The following is a 16,239-nucleotide window of genomic DNA, read 5'->3' on the forward strand; positions in this document are numbered from 1 at the left end:
AGACATGACTAATGGAGATAGAACTTGCGAAGATAGAATTAATGAGGAGATATATATATATATATATATATATATAATGGAAACCAGACTTGAAAATCTCCTAAGCAGACAAAACCATTCAAGCCACATAAAATTAATCTAGCTTATTTCAAGAATGTAAGCTAAACTCAACTTAGATTATTTCTTGTGAATGCCTCTACTACTCATAAATGAAACAAGTCATCATCCTAAATTGGCATAAGATAATCACTCTTAACCAGTCCCCTGCCATCTGGAAACCAGCATTGTAATCACCACTCATTGTAAAGATTAAACAATGTCTCCATTTCCACTTCATAAGCCATCCCCTGACATCATGCCTCTGAACTTCACAACAGACTGGATGTGAAGTCTCCCTGTGTGAGTTTTTTTCTTTCTCACTCAGTAAAATATGCATATCAAGTAAAGTTTTCTGAATTTTCATTTGCCTATATATAATGTATATATATCTCATAACATAATACTTTAATACCATATATAACATAATATATATTGTATTTATAATATTTTATATACAATTATATATTTATATGTAACATATAACAATACTGCTAAGAACAGGAGAAGTAGGAGAGGAGGTTATTAAAATATGTATAAAAAATCTGATACAGAAGCTGGGATACAAATCAAGTGAACAAATAGTCTAAAAACACAGTTTATTTAATCATGTATTCATCTGCCAGATAGTGATAAATGTTAGAGGCAAAATGAGATTCAGTATCTTTTCAACCCTAGATATGCTTCTGGTTCAGTGAAGAAGATGTAAGTGTTCAACATGCCTTATATTGGGAGAAGAATCAGAAAAGACTCCTAACAGTAGGTAAATGAATATGTAAAATTGGAACTTTGACAAATGAGAATCATTGACGTACATTTTGAAGAGTAAACACACACATACGCAAATACACAAAATACACAAAAAAGGAGAAATTAGGAAACATGGAGAAAATAAAGGATTTAAAATTTTATTTTATTTTTTTATTTTTTTTTAAATATTTTTTTTAAGATTTTATTTATTTATTTGAGAGAGAGAATGAGATAGAGAGAGAGCATGAGAGGGGAGAGGGTCAGAGGGAGAAGCAGACTCCCTGCTGAGCAGGGAGCCCGATGCGGGACTCGATCCGGGGACTCCAGGATCATGACCTGAGCCGAAGGCAGTCGCTTAACCAACTGAGCCACCCAGGCGCCCTAAAATTTTATTTTAAAACACAGGATAAGAGTGGTCAAACTGGGGCCAAATTTCGGTTTAGTACCTATGCATTACCACCCCAACACAAGGAGCACTGTGGTCCACTGAGGAAAGCCATTCCATGGCCCTCTAGAGGCAATTTAGAACCTTGTTCCATGCTACTGTGGTCAGTACAAGATGAATTTGTGGTTTTGCTTTGTTTTATTTGTCAATATTAAAATTGAGAACAGCAATTGAGGTACATGCTTCTAATTCCTTTTTTTGTGTAGAAATATTGTGTAGAAGAGAAAAACTTTCCAAAAATGGCAAAGAGACCCTGCAAAGACAGCATTGCAAAGTAACAGCCAAGGGGAGAATAATGTCCTCAGATGTTAAAAGAATTAAGAAATAACAGAGGAAATTTTCACTTAACAACAACATCAAAAAAGGAGACATTGTATCAGTGACATGGAGGGTAGAGGAAAGAGGGAAAATGCCTCCAAATCATCTGGGTGGTTTTACAACACCACACACACACACACACACACACACACACACACACACACAGGCACTGAGAATCTGATGTGTTCACTAGAGTGACATCTCCCGGGATTGAGAATCAGGGCCCTAATGAGCCACTGTTGTAACTAACGGGAAGTGTGCAAAGGACTATAGACAGACGTTAAAAAAAATCATAAAAGAGTGCAAGTAACAGAAAAATCAAGGCAAACAGACATGCTAGGATGGGGAGGTCAGGCTAGGATTGCCTTTTGCCCCAGCAAAGTGTCAACATCAAGGAAGTTGAGTCTCTAGAGGAATGTCATTCTGCCTGTTTCAAGGACTGGTCAATGGGCTGTAGGTAGTAAGGAAATTTAGTAATTTTTCTTCTGCCTTTGTTTCCCACATCAGGGGTTAATTTTTATTTACTGGTGGAAACCATAAACTAGAGGAACCTGTTTGTTTTAGCATGTTGTTAGGAAAAAAAAAATTCAACCAAGTAAATTTGAAGATCTAATTGGCTTTATTAAGCAATTCATGGATCAGCACCATCCCATCTAGCAAGTAGAGAGATGCTCCAAGGCGTCCTAGGAAATGGAAGGTTTTTATTGGAAGAAGGTTGGAGCAAGAAGTTATTAGCAAAACAAAAGAAAGGATGGCTTCAGGCCAGGACATCTTTGTCTAGGAAGGAAAGGCAGAGTTTTTATCATGAAGATGACCTCACTAGTGCTGATCAGGAAATTCAGATTGACTTTTACAAGGTTACATTCCTGGAATAGGATGAAACAGTAATTAAGCCTGGGTTTGTTGTTGGGGAAAAATGATGCCAATTTGGGTTTGTTTGTTCTCTTTTAACAATGTCTACACTATGGGCTTATTTCTTTACCACCTGAAATATTCTAAATGTGTGTCTTTCATTAGGTCCTGTTCCTTCAAAGTAAAAACAAGTTGAGTGTTAATACTTCATATTAGGAAAAAAAGAACACCAAATTTTTAATGAACAGCATACTCATCTTTGGTCTCTGCTGAAATCACCTGCATGTATTCTTTTTAAACTGCCAACATTGCTTTAGGTTTTATTCTCCCAACTACTGTTCCCTCCTCCCCCCTTGAAGAAATCATTTAGGGAGAATGGATAGTTTCATGTTTAAGGCTTAGTGGATCCTTTGATAACTCATGATGATGACAGAACCTTGCTTCCAGTTCACTTCTGACCTCCTGGCCTCCCCAAATTTGCACAAACACACCCTTCAGTGACCTTCGGAATTGGGAAAGTGCATGAATCATCACTGTAAGGAGATTGGACTAAGGCAGCTCTGCACACTAGTTTCAGAGGTTCCACTCCTCTTGGCTCACACTTAAGCACTAAAGGTATGTATAGATCAAGATAATTTATCAAGTCAAGTAAAACGTTCCTGTGATTTAGCAGCTAGAGTAAGCAATGATTTAAAATTCTATGCAGCTCACAAATATCAAGAGTATGACTTATTTGAAATTGCTTGTATAAAAAAAATCAGTTTCCAAAATCTATTGTACCTTTGCCACTCAAAATGAAGATTTATATGATATATTGCACTCCTACACAGATGAATACTTCAAGATTGCCTTTCCATAATTACTTCTTTGGCCTCCATCATTAATTATAGATGTCTTTTCCTAGATGGCATCTGTCCATTACTTAGCCTGCAAAGACAGGGATTACCTGACCCTCCATGGGAAATGACTTATGTAATTTGAATCAGTTGGGAAAATAGTTGGGCTTTAGGTTAATGAAGATGATGGTTCTGAAAAAAAATTGAGAAAAATGCCTCTGTTACTCAAGTATATTTTATCCCATATAAAGTAACAATAATATTATTTGTTCATAAATAAGAGAAGCAATCTAGAAGTTTTTCCAAATTACTGATATATTAACTGATATAAGAAATAAGATGAATACTGATGTGGAAATGTTGGGATTTGGAGCAAATGGTCATGAAAGAATTCTTGAGATGTCTTTGGTGCAAAAAGGTGGATTTATTAAAGCACAGGAACAGGACCTATGGGCAGAAAAAGCTGCACTGGGGTTGTGATGGGTGACTGATTATATACTTTCAAGTGGGGGGGGGTAGGGACAGCACAACCCTCCAGGGTATTTTAGAAACAAGGTTTTGAGGGGGTCAGCTATTTTTAGGAAAAGGTCCTTTATTACTGTTAAGTAAAACCTCAGTCATGAGACCCCTCAGATGTGTTATCAGTGGGCTAGGTGCTTGGGGGATGATTGCCCACATATATCTTGAGGAGGGCAAGTTTCCAAAGGAATTTCTGTATGTTTAAAGTAGACTCATAGGATCCTGGGGGGTTCGGGACAATGTTAAGATTGTCTTTTGCTCTTAGCAAAGTGTCAACGTTGAGATAGCTGAGCTCCCAGAGGAAGGTCACTCTGCCTGTTTCAAGGACTTGTCAATAGGCTGTAAGTAATAAGGAAATTTAATTTTTTCTATTGCCTTTTTTCCCCACATCAAATACCTTAAAATGTCAGTTCAGAAATTTTCTATAGTTTTCTCTGCATATAAATAGCATCCCTCAAGTAACTACTTCAGTATCACCTCTGTGAGGGCATTGTAAATGTCAGAGCATCCTCTGCACATGGATGTGGAGTCCCCTCTGCACAGGGGGCTCTCTCCCCTGAGCCTCATTGGACGCATATGTTAAAAGAAACAACAGGCCCTCAAATGGAGTCACTTGTGCTAAGCTCCATCAAGACTTAATGCCTAATCTAATTGCAGTTTCAACTTCTCCTAGGAGTGCAGTTCTAAACCAATCAGTCTTGAATTTCTTGATCAGCCCTTAGTGAAGTAATCTTCATGATGAGACCTCCTGTCCTTCCCCCTAAGGGAAGGACTGAAACTATCCTTTCTTTTCTTTTTCTAATAACTTCCTTGTCCCATTTTCCATCTGTCTATAAAGACCTTTCATTTGTACGACTCCCCGGGAGCTCCCTCCTATTTGCTAGATGGGATGTTGTTGCCCAGTTCATGAATCATCGATAAAGCCAATTTGATCTTTAAATTTACTCAGGTGAATTTTGGTTTTTTTTTAACACCTCTAAGCCAATCTTGTTGCATTTAGTTTGTAGAATGGCAAATTTAGGATCCATGTCAGTAGCAGAAACTGGACCCCTAAATCCTGGAGGATGACAGTTGTGCTGGACCTATCACTTCACAGGTCCTAGTATAGGAGCCAGATAGGTTAGGTGTAGAGGCTGCTTTTAGGCAACAGGCATGAGCAATGTAAACCTGGAAAGTAAAAAGGCCCACAGTGACCACCAGGGCTGAATGCAAACAGGCTCATTAGGCGACCCACCTCAAAATATCCATAAACCCTAGCTGACCAATGGGCTACTTACAAGCAGGCACAGGTACCAAAAAAGGAAAATTCCATATGTTCTCATACCTCCTCACCTTCCCCTCTTAACAACAGCGCCCCCACCCTGCCCACCCCACCACTGCCTCCTGGCAGACAGTCTCTCCTTTGCTGCCCTACCCACTGCTCCCTTGCAGTGTATTCAATAAATTTCTATCTCCCTTTGTTCTGTCTTGGGTGAATCCTTTCACTACCCACGCTACTGGCCTCCACCCAATCAGGGATGGTAGGTAGGTGCACGGTAGGTGCTCAATATTTTCTTATAATAAATCAAGTGTACTAAATTTGTGACTTGCCATTAGATAAAAAGACTTGCTTTTTTTTTTCATACAAAACACCCATTAATGGTGAAGTTGAAGTCAAAAAGAAGTCCTAAATTTAGAAAATTATTCTAATGGATCATTTGCTGAATAAAGTATGAAGAATGTTATGAGTGTTTTTTGTCAATGTTCAAGTAGGGGAATGGTCCTATGCCTGAGGAAAATGCCATTGAGAAGTTTCTTAAAGACTTTGGGTTCCTGAGTTGCCTCTCCCTTAGACTTCCCAGAATCCTCAGGACAAGATGTACTCTCTGCTAGCATCATTAGAGTTAACAGAACATTGTGCTGGGATTGATGTGACAAGTGCATTCTAAACTGCCCTAAGTTTCAGTTATGTTAGTGGAAAAACTTCATAGAACATTGGAGACTATGGAGTAAAATTCAAAAGATTACTTCTCTCAGTGAAATGTAAATTATATTATTGTCCCTTTCCCTGAACTCATCCTTGCTTAAGACATGTTACACATTGTGATGTTAGTATTCACAAGACTGTCAGCTGGTAACTTCTGCATGAGTTGTTTGCATCAAGTACAATGACAAATGCAATGTCACTGTCTTTTTTGTTAAAAAGCTAATGCACAGGGGGCACCTGGGTGGCTCAGGTGGTTGGAATGCCGACGCTTGACTTCAGCTCCAGGTCATGATTTCAGGGTCCTGAGACATAGTTATGTGGGGCTCCATATTCAGCAGTGCTTTAGGATTCTCTCTCCCTCTGCCCCTTCCCCCCTCTAAAATAAATAAATAAATCTTAAAAAAAAAAAAGCTGATGCCCAGGCAATCAGGCAATAAATCAAACAAATCACTGCATTATCAGCATCAGACCAAATTGTTCATATGTGGATGGAATAAATTCTTTCATTATTCCAAATATTTTACCATTATTTAATTCCGGATAGTAAAAAAAATGAGTATGTTCAACTTATTCTTATTCTTTCATTCTTGATTCTGTCATTCGGACCAAGTTCAGAAAAGCAGAAAAGCAATTTTCTATCACATTTCAAATAGCCCACAGGATTCAGTTCTCCAACAAAAACTCCCAAATCATTGTTAAAACTATATCCAACAGAAACAGACAAAATTAGTTAGAGAAACAATAGTCAAACCTATAATCTAACAAACTTTTCTTTATTCTTAGATACCTCTTTATTAAGTGAATTGTTCTGTTTGTGACGTATCGGTCTACACTCTAAATCTGTTTAGAAGGAAGCTGGGATTTTACCTCCAAGAATGGACTAATTAGATGTTAGATAATACAATGGAAATTATTATCACCAGGGTCTCTGGAGACAGTAAATATACCTGTTTAAGGATTTCCAGCTTCGTAATGGAGGCAAGGATGCTGCAGTTGTGGGAAGAAGAAACTCCACTCTCTGTCCTTCCCCCATCCAAAAAAATATATGCAGTAAGAAATAATGGTGAATAAAAGGAAGGAAGAGTTAAGTAAAAGAAGGATTCCTTCACCTTAATGGATTTACATGGTCTTCATATGGGGTTAAATCTATTCAATATATTGCTTGTTAAGAAACTAGTGTTTAGAGTGGATAAACTTGTTTTAGACTTTCCTATATATTATTTTAAGACATCTCAGAAAAGAAAATGACAAATCCTAATTCAGCCGAGTTAATAAACATCAAATTTACAAGTCACTCCTGTGGGGACCTTGAGTAGTCACAGTTCCAAAGTCTGTCCAAACGGAAGGACAGAATATATGCAAGACAGCATAATCAAAAAAATTTCTCTCTAGGAAACAAAGCTGAAGAGGAGAAAATGGAATTTCCAGAGGGGCATCTGATTAAATGAAAGGAGCCAGGGCAGACAGAAGCACACAGAATAACATAATGGTTATTTTGATCCAGTGAGTATTGACCACAGAGAGAAAAGGTCTTTACATTGTTACGCTTACTCCTATCCAACAAAGTCTAAAGGTTTCTAGGTCACCATGTACCTAGTTTTATCAAAGTCACTTTCAGATGTCACATAACTATATAATTTGTCTTTTGGCTGAAGTTAATCAAATAAACTAGGAGGTCTTTGAGGACCAGGTTGACTGTGACCTGGATGTATTCATTCTCCAAAGCTTGTTCAATGAGGGAACTATTCAGTCTTGGGCAGTCTTAAAAATAACAGAAGGAACATTTTTGCCAGAACCTATACATTAGTTGGGGGTGGGAGGGAATAACCATTTTCAGATGGCTTTTCTTTCCAACACTCGATTACACTCATTATGTTTTGACGTTAGATTTTCAAGCTGGCCAACATTTATAGGGACAAGAAGAGAAAAGCTACAATGACTGGACACAAACCCCACTGATTGAGAGGGGAGAATAATGTATAAAAATATGGTGAAATTCACACATCTATATTAGGGTATTAGGGATATCCAACTCCGATCTGGAGGATCAAAGATAAATTGTCCTGGGTGTCAAGATTTATGGGGAAGCCCTCCCCATCAGACTACAACAAATGATGATATCTGGAAAAATCATTCCCTGCATAATTTGACCAAAAAAAATAGATGAATGACTTAAAAAACAAGTTCTTCCTTTTTTAGTGTCATCTGTGCATTATTAATGATTCACTCAAACTACTGAGTTTAAGATGAGTAACATTTAGATTAAGTCATATGAACCATAATATATTTGATTACAATTATCCACTCATTTATCTTGGTTTGTGCTTAATCTCCTAAGACTTCATTTGGACAGGATCAGAAATGTTTAATCATTCATGAATAAATTGTGTTTTTAATTTTTAAACTTTTCTCAAAGCTATACATGCACCTACTGAGTCAAACAGCCCTACAAAGTTATTCAAGCACATATTTTAAGCAGTCAAATAGTTCCACATGGCTTACCAATAAAACAGTTCCCTTCCACTGCTCACCTCCATCTCACCCTCCAGGCAACAATTTTAATTCTTTTGGTTTTTACCTCTGTGTAATCTATTGAGACCAGTCATCCCTAAATTTTCCATCTTAGGCATAATCTATGAATTTGGCACTATGAAAGCTGAGGACTTACTTCTTTTTCTCTACCACTACCTGCAGGCATGCTTCTTATTTCTCCATTCTCCCAATATTGTACATCAACATTGTGGCTGGTTAGCTATTTAGTACCAAGCCATGGAGTATACTATGGTGGCTTGTAAATTTTTTCTCCCTGGAATCTTCTACTATTTGGTTGCTTTGTTTTCTATGTACTTATAATTAATTCAACTCTCATATGTCCCCTATTTGTGTAATTCTTGTGTCATTAAGTTGAAACACTTAGATATATTCTATCAATCTCATCTTTTGGAGGAAATTTCCTGAAGTCTCTTGACCTAGTCCCATATGAACTGCTTTCCCTCTGGGTCCGCTGCCCAGGTCATCATCCTAAGAGCTTTTGGACCATAATCCTGGGGACTCCCTGAATGTCTCTTGTGTATTTCATGTCTCTTTTTCTTCCTCTCTGGATGTCTTCTCATTTTAGTGGAACCTATCTTCCAGTAGCTTCTATATAAAGGATGCGTGGACCTTGATTCATTGTTGCCTTGCTTCAAGTATTTCTATGAGAAATCAATTCCATTTCATCTCATCATTTTAAACTTTCTTTTTTCTTGTTAGTGACTAGAATTTCTTCTAAATGTTCTAAAAGATACCACAATGATATACTCCTGTGGTTTTGTTTCATTTATTTTATAGGGCATCTCTGTGAATATTTTGAATATGGAAACTTAGGTTATTCAGGTCTGGAAATTTTTCTTGAATTGTGTTTGACAATTTCTCCTTTTGTTTTCTTTATTCTCTCTTTCTAATTTCCTATTTTATGGAAGTTTGTCCTCCAGAGCTAATCCTCTAGTTTTTGCATCCTTTTGTTCCTATTTAACATATTTGCCTTTTTGTCTATTTTGTGGGATATTACTTCATCTTTTAAAATATTTTACTGTTTATCATCTTTGCTATTATATATTTAATTCCCATGAAAGCGTCTTATTCTCTGACTGTTCTTTGTGTAGAACTCCATTTTTGCTCCATGGTTACATTATCTTTCTTTTTGTTTTCCTCCTCTTTTCCATCATTTGTTTTTGTTTTTTTTTCAAATTGTTTAGCTTATGTTCTATTTTTGTTGCTAATGTTGGTTTTGAGACAGTGGTTTCCTATTGTTTGTTTAGTTTTGTCTTTATCACACGGGGCTTCAAAGCTGTCTGGTGAGTCTGGGTTGTCAAGTCATACATAAATGTAGAACAAAAAGAGCTGCTTGGAAGTTTGCACAAGAATGGAGCTTTCCCTAGTGAATTTCACTTGGAGATCTGTGCTGTGGTGGAAGCAAGTCTTGAGGGGAATTAGAAGTCTGTGCAAGACACCTACCTCACAGGAGACCTGTACAGTCTCTACAGGTAAGGGTACACTAACTTTCTAAAACAGGAGAGAAGAGGATGCTCCTACTGGCAATGGTGGCTTGCCAGAATTTAGGGTTTGATTATCTCAGCTTCATCAGAATCTGCTCTCATTTTCGGAAATCCAGTCTTTCATAATCGATGCCCTAATATTAACCTAAAAGACGCAGTGAGAGCGGGGATTCATCTTGCATTATTATTTAATCAACTCCAGGATTAGATTTGGAGTTTGGTTTTCAGAAATCCTGATCCTGCGTATAAACAGGTTTGGGGGAAGGTGAACTCAGGTTCCCTTTCAAGTGGTATAGTTTAGGGGATCGTAGAGAAAGTGAATAAATGGGTAATATAAGGACATAACAGCAAAGATTACAGGGTGTTTGCCTCATGGTTAGAATACATGTTACATTTGTTTCAAAAACTTTTAAGGACATTCATATTTATATGAATTTACACCTGGATCTTACAGTTTTTGTATAACTGATAAAGACAATGGCTTCAGTTAATATAGGAAGTGCATTTAAATTCTGAACAAATTTTGCCAAATTTTGATGAACTGCTGTATAGTCTGTGTTTCCAAACAAAATTTAAATTTCTTCTTAGTAGTGATCCAGTAACTTCTTATTCTTCTGAAAATCTTCTTCCTGCTTGATTTAAACTCTGATCCTTTTCCATTTGCTTCATTATTTCATTTATTTTACCTGTCATAATCCCTGGATAGACACATTGGCCTCTACTACCCACCCTCCCACAGTGTCTCCTAAAAAGATTTTGAAGACAGTTAATTATTTAGGTAAATGCATCTGTAATAAAGTCCTTGAGATCTTTTAATGAGTTTGAATCAAATGTTGAAATTTTGGGGGGTGTCTGCGTGGCTCAGTCATTTAAGCATCTGACTCTTGATTTCAGCTCAGGTTATGACCTCAGGGTCATGAGGTCTGGCTCCAAGCTCAGCAGGGAGTCTGCTTGAGATTCTTTCCCTCTCTCTCTCTCTCTGTCCCTCTCCCTGCTCATTCTCTCTCTCTGTCTCTCTCTCTCCCTCTAAAATAAATAAATAAATCTTTAAAAACAAAAAACCCAAATACTGAAATTTTCTATTCTGGCCAAACAAATGTTTGGTGAGATGGGAGATAAGATCTGCATGTATAATTCTTAAATAGTTTAAAATTAAAATTTCTGATTTTTATTAGTTAATTAATTCTAATTAATGTTAATTTCTTCTTTGGGGAAATGAAATACAGAATTATCAGACACCAGAACCATAATAAAATTCATTCAGCATCTATTACTGTGCTCCTTAAGTTTCCACTTGAAAGCTCATTTAAAAGTCATGATAGATTGCTTTTTTTCTTTTTTGATAAATTGCTTTCTAATGCATCTGTGAGAAAATTAAAATTCAATCAGTGTTTAAATTGTACGTGACCATTAAACTATGGGTTCAGCTCTAGAGAGATTTATCTGAGTTTATCATTATGCATGGCTTCTGTTGTGGTCGTTATCCTTGGAGCAAGGACTTTTCCTGCACTTGTCTGTTGTTGAACGCTAAGTGCCTGCCCCAGCTTCACCACTCCCTGAACACATATGAAAGGAAGGAAGGCAGGAAGGTATTTCCCTCTTACACAGATTTTTCTCAGAATATGGTGAGTTTTTGCCAACATAATAGTGAACATTCATAAAGTGCTTTGAAGTTTATCAGTGTATTCCCATGCACATTTTTAAATATAAATTTTATAACTTTTTTAACAAAATAGAACACTGATTTATTAATTTATTCTTAAAATATAACTATTACATGGGCCGAAATATTTAGATTCAGTCAGTGCATTCTCTTTACAGCATAGTTACCATGGGAATGGAGATTATAATCAGAAGGTGATTAAATAAACCTGGGGATAGAACAAGGGGCATGAACTGGATGGTTTCCTTCCTATTGCCAGCCAGCCGGGAAAGAGGTGCATCCACTTCCGCTGGAGGATGGAGCTACTGAGCCAAACATCCAAGTTGGTCCACAGGCACATTTTCTCCTGGATTGTGCCTCTGTCATACCTCTTCCCAATATTCCGATTTCAAAATTGACCACCCCCCTTCTGTTATCAGAATCTTTAACTTTAGTGCGCTGTGAATTGTGTAAGACTGATGAATTACAGACCTGTACCCCTGAAACAAATAATACATTATATGTTAATTAAAAAAATAATACTATTGATTAGGCTGCAGTCTAGTACTCTCTTCAAACTTTTACCCTGGAAGACACTTCTTCTCTTGTGATATCTGTCTATATCTGAGCTCATCTATTGTGTGTTGCTTTTATTAGTGTAACTCAGTTGTGAAGGGTCCTCTCTGCTACTTCTAAGAGCACTTGCATTATAGTATCTGTGGCGGTTTGTACCCAAGAATACCTGCATTTTAAATATATTAACACATATTTCAACAAGGACTTATTGTCTGGCACTGTGCTGAGCACTTCATGTGTATTTTCTTTCTTTCTTCTTTTTTTTTTTTTTTTTTTGGAGAGAGTAGGAGGGGGGTGGGATGGGAAGAGGCAGAGGGAGAGGAAGAGAGAGAATCTTAAGCAGGCTCCATGCCCAATGCTGAGCCTGATGCAGGGCTTAATCCCATGACCCTGAGATCATGACCCGAGCCGAAGTCAAGAGTCAGATGGCCAAACGACTGAGCCACCCAGGCGCCCCTTCACATGCATTTTCTCATGACAACCTATGTGACAGGCAGTTATTTATTCTCATTATTATGGATGAGGAACCTGAAACACAGTGAGTTAAGAAACCTCCCTAATGTCACACAGCTGGTAAATTTAGGTGCTAACTCCTGCCTTTCTAACACCAGGCACTGCGGTGTCATTCCTCTTTCATTCTTACATATATGTATGTGTATACACACACACACACACATACACACATATACACACATAACTTAACCCAATACATTACATACATTACAGCATTCAATTCAGGAATCTTTCTCTAGAAATTTATCTAAAGTAAATTATGCAGGATAAGTAGACGGATTTACTTAGAAGGATATTCGCCACAGGATTGTTTTGATTTAAAAAAATGAAGATTAACTAAATGTACAAGAAGTTTGAATAAATTGTGGTACCTTCAAGTACTATGTATCTTAAAAATAGTAATGAATCCTAAGTTTATTGAACTAGGAAGATGTTCAAAATTATGTATTAAGTGAAAAATTCAAGTTTAAATCAGTATATGGAAGGGTGCCTGGCTGGCTCAGTAGGTAGAGTGCGCAGCTCTTAATCTCAGAGTCATGAGTTTGAGCCCCATGTTGGGCGTAGAGATTGCTTAAAAAAAATTAAAACTAAATTAGTACATGGAGTTGGATCTTTTCTTCTTTAGTCTCTTCTGCAGCCAACTTTATTGAGATATAATTGCATCATAACATTGTATGAGTTTAAGGTGTGCAAAGTTATGATTTGATACACATATATATTATGAGAGGACTACCTCAATAAGCTTAGTTTCTACACCTCCATCACCTCACATAGTTACTTTGTGTGTGTGTGTGTTGAGAATATGTAAGGTCTACTCTCTTAGCCACTTTCAAGTGTATAATACAATCTTGCTCACTGTACTCACCATGTTGTACAGCAGATCCCCAGAACTTATTCATCTTATAACCCAGAAGTTTGTCCTCTTTAACATCTCTCCATGTCTTCCACCCCCTCCTCCAGCCCCTAGCAACCACCATTCTACCATCTACTTTTTGAATTCAACATTTTAAGATTCCACCTATAAGTGAACAAATACAAGGAGTATTTGTCTTTCTCTGACTTGTTTCACTTAGCATAATGCGTTCAGGGTGAATCCAGTTCCTGCAAATTGCAGGATTCTCTTCTTTTTCACTGCCAAATAATATTCCATTGCATCCATATACCACATTTTATTTATCCATTCATCCATCAATGGACTCTTAGGTTATTTCCATATCTCAGCTACTGTGAATAATGCTGCAATCAACAATGAATGTGGGAGTGCAGAAATCTCTTTGAGATAGTGATTTCATCTCCTTCAGATATATACCCAGCAGTGAGATTGCTGGATAGTATGGTAGTTCTACTTTTAATTTGTTTGAATAATCTCCATACTGCTTTCCACAGTGGCTGAGCCAATTTACAATCCCACCTTCAGTGCACAGGGGTTCCCTTTTCTCCATATCCTCACTAACACTTGTTATTTCTTATCTTTTTGATAACCATGTTAAGCCAAATGACCCCCTCTTCATTTCCAATCCTGGAGGGGCCCCGTTTGACTCCAAGTCCAGAGAATCTTTTTACAAAGGACTCTCCCTAATTATCGGGCAGTTCTATTACATTTCATCGGAACTGCCAAACCCATTCAAAAGTACTGGAGGGCATTGATATGGTTGCTAGATGTGGAAGAAATTCCCGCCTAAATACCCAGATACTCCACTTAGGCCCCTCTGCCTCTGTTGCCCCACGGGGGTCACCCTCACACAAACTTGCCCTAATAAAGGGGGTCCCCACTCCCTTTCTAACAAATCCCTGACCTACTTTTGCCCCTCGTGAGAATACATCGGCAAACCTCTGCTGAGAGTTATGAAATCTCAGAGTTCCTGGGCACTTGATCTCTGGACAGCCCATCTCTAAACTGCAGGGCCTAGAACTAGCATTCTCCCAGCTACACCCCCCTTCTACAGGCCATCCACTTCCCATGCAACTGCCCTCTAACTGCTCTGGCCCCAACTCAGTCCCTGATACTCCCTCTGCCCCCTTCCTGACCTGCCAGACCTGCCCTCCTCCCGTCCCCACCCACTTGGCCGCTCTGCTCCCTGGCGCGACTCGGCACTGAGAGTCCCGGAGAAGACGCTGCGGTCGGCACCTCCTGTGTTCAGGCCTTGGCCTTTCCGAAACTCTCGCCTTCCTCTCCTGAGTCTTCTCCTTCAGTTTTGAAGCCGGTGGCGTCGCGGCCGCCCTGCCAGGCTGAGAACGCTGGGAGTGAAGCCGGTCGGGAGCGACCCAGGTTTCCAGCCGGAGCTGAGCGGCGCGGGCTCCAGACTCGCCGTGGTCAAGTTCACCATGCGAGGGTGTGGACCGTCTTTAAGGATCGCCCCAGCATTCAGTTCTATGAGTAATAAGTATCCACAGGCAGTTTTCTTGGAAGTTGATGTACATCAGTGTGAGGGGACAGCTGCCACCAACAATATGTCAGCAACACCTACATTTCTGTTTTTTCGAAACAAAGTGAGACTTGATCAATATCAAGGAGCAGATGCTGTTGGATTAGAAGAAAAAATCGAGCAGCACTTGGAAAATGACCCTGGAAGCAATGAGGACACAGATATTCCAAAAGGCTATATGGATTTAATGCCTTTTATTGACAAAGCTGGTTGTGAATGTCTTAATGAAAGTGATGAGCATGGATTTGACAACTGTTTGAGAAAAGATATGACCTTCTTGGAATCTGATTGTGATGAACAGCTGCTTATTACTGTGGCATTTAATCAACCTGTTAAGCTTTATTCAATGAAATTTCAAGGACCAGATAATGGTCAGCGTCCTAAATATGTAAACATTTATCAATCTGCCCCGATCTATGGATTTTGAAGAAGCAGAAAGAAGTGAACCAACTCAAGCTCTGGAACTAACAGAGGATGATATTAAAGAAGATGGCATTGTCCCACTTTGTTAAGTTTCAGAATGTTAACAGTGTAACTATATTTGTTCAGTCCAATCAAGGTGAAGAAGAAACAACAAGAATTTCGGATTTTACTTTTATTGGTACCCCAGTCCAGGCAACAAATATGAATGACTTCAAACGAGTAGTTGGCAAAAAGGGAGAAAGCCACTAAGGTACAAAAGACACTGGAAGACCATATTGCAATCCGATCTACAGCTCCTGGATAATTGCTTGATTCTCATCCCAGACTGTCAATATTCCATTCATTGCCATTACCAATAAATCATTGCTTTTGTTCGGATGGTATCACTAGTGTTTTTGTTGTAATCTTGATACATGCAATTGTAAATAAAAGTCACTACTTTTGCCAAGCTTAAAAAAAAAAAATGCGGTCCAGGACTGGCAGCCATCTCAGCCCCTACCCTAGGAAGTTGGTGGCCCCCAGGGCTTATCCTACCTCCTGGTAATAGTCTCTCCTATACCACTCTGGTGGTCCACTGGGACAATAAAAATACACGGTCTCTTTGGCCCGATTAGATTTGGGGGTCCAAGTCACTGCCATTCCAGGCAGTCCCTTCTAAATTCATTCCCAAAGAGGGAGCTCTTCTCCACACTGGGCATTGCCAGTAAAATAACCAAAAGTGTACAAATCCATTTTGATGCAAATATTGGTACCACTTGCCTCAAACAGCTCCCTCTGGTGGTGGCCCCCTTGACTCTTTCTTTCCCATTACAGGCATGGATGCACTGACATGGCACCGTA

At 38.5% G+C, this 16,239-nt stretch overlaps 1 protein-coding gene across 1 annotated transcript in view; it reads left to right on the forward strand.

Annotated features, from left to right (window-relative positions):
* The window catches only part of LOC112814350 (thioredoxin-like protein 1), a 66,449-nt gene extending 50,594 nt beyond the window's left edge, over window positions 1-15,855 (forward strand). The window contains 3 exon segments of the mRNA XM_025859850.2: window positions 14,752-15,369; window positions 15,371-15,481; window positions 15,483-15,855. Coding sequence (XP_025715635.1) covers window positions 14,752-15,369; window positions 15,371-15,481; window positions 15,483-15,648 — 895 coding nt within the window. The 3' untranslated portion in view covers window positions 15,649-15,855.
* Window positions 15,856-16,239: the final 384 nt, after the last annotated feature.

Source organism: Callorhinus ursinus, unplaced genomic scaffold, assembly GCF_003265705.2.
Source record: "Callorhinus ursinus isolate GAN/ISIS: 27379988/994484 unplaced genomic scaffold, GSC_fseal_2.0 scaffold6, whole genome shotgun sequence".
In the NCBI taxonomy this organism is placed as follows: domain Eukaryota; kingdom Metazoa; phylum Chordata; class Mammalia; order Carnivora; family Otariidae; genus Callorhinus; species Callorhinus ursinus.